We start from the raw sequence: 5,000 nt of genomic DNA on the forward strand, positions 1-5,000 counted from the left end.
GTGTTACTGTTCAGACATACTGTATGTCACATCAACTCTAGTTTTAGCCAGAGGTGTTGTGTTAACATTACAGAGAACCTATTCCCTGCCCTGCCCAATCACAAATATTGTTACTGAGGGTGTTCCCTGCCCTGTCCAATCAAAAGGGTTGCTGCTGAGGGTGGTTTTGCTGCTGATCCTACTAGGGGCTGAATTTCACTCAAGACCCTGATGATGCAACACAGCCGTCCAACACGCACGCACACACGCATGCACGCACGCACACAGGCACACACGTAAGCACTCACACACACACACACACACACACACACACACACACACACACACACACACACACACACACACACACACACACACACACACACACACACAAACACACACACACACACACACACACACACACACACACACACACACACACACACACACACACACACACAAAGCCACCAGCGAAAACCCGCTTACAAAGACGCAGCAGGGGGTGTGACGGCGGAAAGGAAATGCTTTGTGAAGAGTCTGTCAAATGTAAAAATAAACAAACCAAATGAATAAAATGTAACAGTGGAGTGAACAAAGAAGTCGTCTACATGATGACAGTGGCTATGAGACACAGTTGCCACTAGGGGGCGTGGATCAGAGGAATACATACACTAGTTACTCTAGTAGGAAAAATAAAAATAGAACTCTTCTTTCAGTGGTAAAGTTTTTTTTCTTGACCCTAAACCCTCTTCTCCTGCTCTCCTGAAGAATGAGACGTTGCCATTCTGTCGTGTCTTCATTTGTTTTAGCTTTTTTGTTTCTTTTTTCATCCTTTGTAAAGACTAGAAAAGGAGCGCTCAGCCGCGGTGAGGCTAAACTTTAAAAAAGGAGAAGGACGCTGTAAACATTCACAAGCTAAAGAATGAAGAGAGACAGTGATAGAGAGAGAGAGAGAGAGAGAGAGAGAGAGAGAGAGAGAGAGAGAGAGAGAGAGAGAGAGAGAGAGAGAGAGAGAGAGAGAGAGGAGAAAGGAAGAGAGAGATAAAAGACTGGCAGCTTAAAGCAGTAAGGCATGCTAGCATGCTAACGCTACGCACAACACTAGGACATCAAACATAATAATACGATAAAGAGGCAGTTACTTTTGTACATTATTTGAACATAAAAGAATATTACAAATGTCTTCCAGAAATTAAAACAAATTAAAATTAAAACAATCAAACAAAAATACATTGGAAAGTGAAAATAATTACGAAGTTTCGCACGTGAGAAGCAGGCTGTTGCATTGAGATTCTTGTGTTTTTTTGCGTGTAATGTGTACAATATAAAGGCATTGTCTAGGTGTAAAGCTACAAGTCCCCATAAGTTTTCTACTTATTCTGAGATTGTGATGTTTCAACACACACATGCTGTGAACATTGGTGGACACACATCTTTTGCAAGAGCATGTGTGTCAGCGTGTGTTTGTGAAGAAAGCCACAGGAAAACCTTAAAGGTATCAAATAGAAGGCCCACTCTCGGTGAAGGCCTGTAAGCGCGTTGACCGAAGCGACACGAAAAAGGGACGTAAAAATAAAATAGAAAAACTACAGTGGTGTGTGTGTGCGCAGGGTTGGATGCGTCCCACTAATCTACACACTCTCCTCTATTCCCAGAGTAGTCTCTCGCAGGAGACTCAAAACCCTATTTTTTACATTTTTCATTTTATTTCTCTGGAACGCAGAGCTTTAGAACCATTGTGGGGTTTGGGGTTGTCGTCATGGCATTGCATTAAATGGTTGTCCCAAACATCTTCTAGTAGAGTAAGATCATTCAAACCCTGCCGCACCCAATGCAAAGGAGTGCGCTCAAGTTTGGTCTCCTAAGAGGGTGTTGGCCCCTACTCCTTCTCCTTCTGTGGGATTTGGTGATGGCTTGCATAAGATGTGCCCTACCGCCATCTAGAGCGCCAAGGAAACTCCATTCATTCACAACCTTGAGTCTCCAAAGGTCTCCTAACCGAAGGTCTCCTAAAGGGGCGTTCACCTGACATCACATGGATCCAGGAAATGCACTGGCTTGAAGTATCTTACTCTACTAGAAGATGTTTGGTTGTACTGTAAGAGGGGGTGTCTTGTTTGTTGGGTGGGTGGGCGGTTGGGTGTATGTTGGTGTCAGAGGGTGGTGTCTGGGGGAATGGGATTGGCTGCTGTGGTGACAGGTGGGCGATCCTCATCACGCTTTGCTCTCGTTCCCATTGGCCTGCGGCGCCTCGTTGGGGATGGCGGTCACCTCCGACGGGGAGGTGGCCTTGGGGTCGGCTGTCTTGGTCTCCTCCACTTTGCTCTTGTCCTCCGCTGTCACAGTCTTCCCACTGGTGGCACACACGCAAAGGGAGGGGGTGAGAGGGAGGGGAGAGGAGGGGTGGGGGGTTGGTTCGGGAGGGGTGAAGATATAAATGTCAATACAACTCACAAGGACAAACTGAATGGCAAGAAAGAAACAACCAACCAAAAGTCTTAATCATCCCTAGTTTTTGTTTTCCTCCCCACAATGTTTTAGACAACTTGAATTGGGGGGGATGGTACGTAAGTGGGGAGGGTGGGAGGTGGATAACTGTCAGTGCCCATAGGGAAAAGACATATCAAAAACTTACATGACTATACAAATCTAATATGTGGAAAACATAGAAATGGACCAGATTGTATCAGTCACGATGTGACTAAGCACTCATACACAATCGATGTACTATGTTTATATGTTTTCAGTACATGGAATTTATATGTGTGCTTTAAATGTAGAGACATGGAAATGAGATGAAATGTGTCATTTTCATAGTATTTACCACATAAGAATTGTATGGTTCATAAAAGAACTACTGTATATTTTACAGGTTTATGTAGATATTCTCTGTATGGGTACAACTCAAAAAGACATGTACACGGAGAGAAGAAATACCACTCAGACGAAAACAACCACAAGTCTTCATCTTCTCCTTTTCCTTACACCATCTTTTAGACAATTTCAATTAGTTGTACTCTCATCTGTCAAATTTCTTCTAATTGCTCTGTCTGTACTGCTATGCATTTTCCGCTGCAGAGACAGAAAAGAACTGACTGTTCTATTTTTCTTTTTATTGTACTACTAGTGTTTGAATGTGACGGCCTCATTTATTTTAATATCTGCATTCCGTTTGTAATACATTTAAATTGCAATTTTGCAATCTGTTCCCTTAATATAACCCCCCCCCCTCTCTCTGTGTGTGTGTGTGTGTGTGTGTGTGTGTGTGTGTGTGTGTGTGTGTGTGTGTGTGTGTGTGTGTGTGTGTGTGTGTATGTGTGTGTGTGTGTGTGTGTGTGTGTGTGTGTGTGTGTGTGTGTGTGTGAGACAGAGAGTGTGTGTGTGTCTTTCAGCTTGCATTTGTCACGATGGACTTAAAGGCCATTTCACACTTAAGTGTGAAATCTGATCTGTGAGACAATCTGCTGAGAGTATCAGCCACCCCGCACAAGGGGGTCTCTCTGATAGAGAAGAGAAGAGAGGAGGGGAGAAGAGAAGAAAAGAAAAGAGAAGAGAACAAAGGAGAAGAGAAGTTGGAGGAAAGAGGAGGGAAGGAACACAGAAGACATGTGGCAGGGTGGCCGTGTGTGTGTGTGTGTGTGTGTGTGTGTGTGTGTGTGTGTGTGTGTGTGTGTGTGTGTGTGTGTGTGTGTGTGTGTGTGTGTGTGTGTGTGTGTGTGTGTGTGTGTGTGTGTGTTTGTGTGTGTGTGCCTGCGCACGTGCGTGTGTGTGTGTGTAAAAATGTAAACCTAATTACCATGACTACATTTATTTTTCTACACCTGTGCGAAATCTTAAAATACCTTAAAAACCAAGATACCTTGTAATATGTCATTCACATACAAACCTGCAAAAGATGAAATTATTCATGTAGGCTACATCACATGACAGCAACACAACATTGGGATGGCACATAGATCTCTGAATACTGAATACTCTGATGTGATTGCACGTATGTGTGAACTCTGTGTGTGAATTGTGTGTGCGTGTGTGTGTGTGTGTGTGTGTGTGTGTGTGTGTGTGTGTGTGTGTGTGTGTGTGTGTGTGTGTGTGTGTGTGTGTGTGTGTGTGTGTGTGTGGTTAGAGAAGCATAATGGGATGCAGCAGGGCGAGAGACATGATCACACGGCTCTGTGACAGGTGGCAGACATGAGGAGATGAGAAAAAATGGAAAAAGAGACCAAGTAGGTGTGTGTGTGTGTGCGTGTGTGCGTGTGTATGTGTGTGTGTGTGTGTGTGTGTGTGTGTGTGTGTGTGTGTGTGTGTGTGTGTGTGTGTGTGTGTGTGTGTGTGTGTGTGTGTGTGTGTTTGTGCGTGCATGCGTGCACTTGTGTGCGTGCGTGCATGCGTGTGTGTGTGTGTGTCTGTGTGCGTGCGTGCGTGCATGTGCGTGCGTGCGTGCGTGCGTGTGTGTGTGTGTGTGTGCGTGTGTGTTGAGGAATGAGACAGGAGACGCTGACAAGAGAGCCTCCCCACACCAATGGAAATGAGGGGTGAACAACAGAGCAGGGAGGGGGTGCATACAGTACCTTACTGTGACAACAGCAATGGCTCTGTGGCTGCTGACGTTTTATGTTATTTCATTTTATTTGTTATCGTTTCATATTTTCTCCTATTGCTGCTGATTAGTTTTTTATAAAATAAAATCGAGTGAGTTTAGCTGAAGATCAGGGCGCCCCCCTTATGTTTCTCTGTGGTGTCCTGCTACAGCGTGGAATGGCGATATGCTGAAGAAGGGCTCTGTCCGAAACGTGCGTAGGCCAATAAAGAAAGAAAAATCTGAAGAGTGCTGTCCTTCGCTTCATTCTCTTATCTATGTTTAAAGTGGGATTCAGCACCCAGTGAAGAACTGTGTTAATCATTACAGTAGGCGATAGTGTGAGCGTGTCTTCTCCACTTTACAAGTCTCCCTGGTGTCCGCAAGTCGGGAAAAATCCAGATTTATTTGACAATTCCAGTATTGCGTGCAGACACGTGCCTCA

At 44.6% G+C, this 5,000-nt stretch overlaps 1 protein-coding gene across 1 annotated transcript in view; it reads right to left on the bottom strand.

Annotated features, from left to right (window-relative positions):
* Nucleotides 1–334: 334 nt before the first annotated feature.
* The window catches only part of LOC134452631 (neural cell adhesion molecule 1-like), a 325,966-nt gene continuing 321,300 nt past the window's right edge, over nucleotides 335–5,000 (bottom strand). The window contains exon 18 of the mRNA XM_063203118.1: nucleotides 335–2,332. Coding sequence (XP_063059188.1) covers nucleotides 2,194–2,332 — 139 coding nt within the window. The 3' untranslated portion in view covers nucleotides 335–2,193. The remainder of the gene's footprint in view (nucleotides 2,333–5,000) is intronic.

The sequence above is a fragment of the Engraulis encrasicolus genome, chromosome 7 (assembly GCF_034702125.1).
Source record: "Engraulis encrasicolus isolate BLACKSEA-1 chromosome 7, IST_EnEncr_1.0, whole genome shotgun sequence".
NCBI lineage: Eukaryota > Metazoa > Chordata > Actinopteri > Clupeiformes > Engraulidae > Engraulis > Engraulis encrasicolus.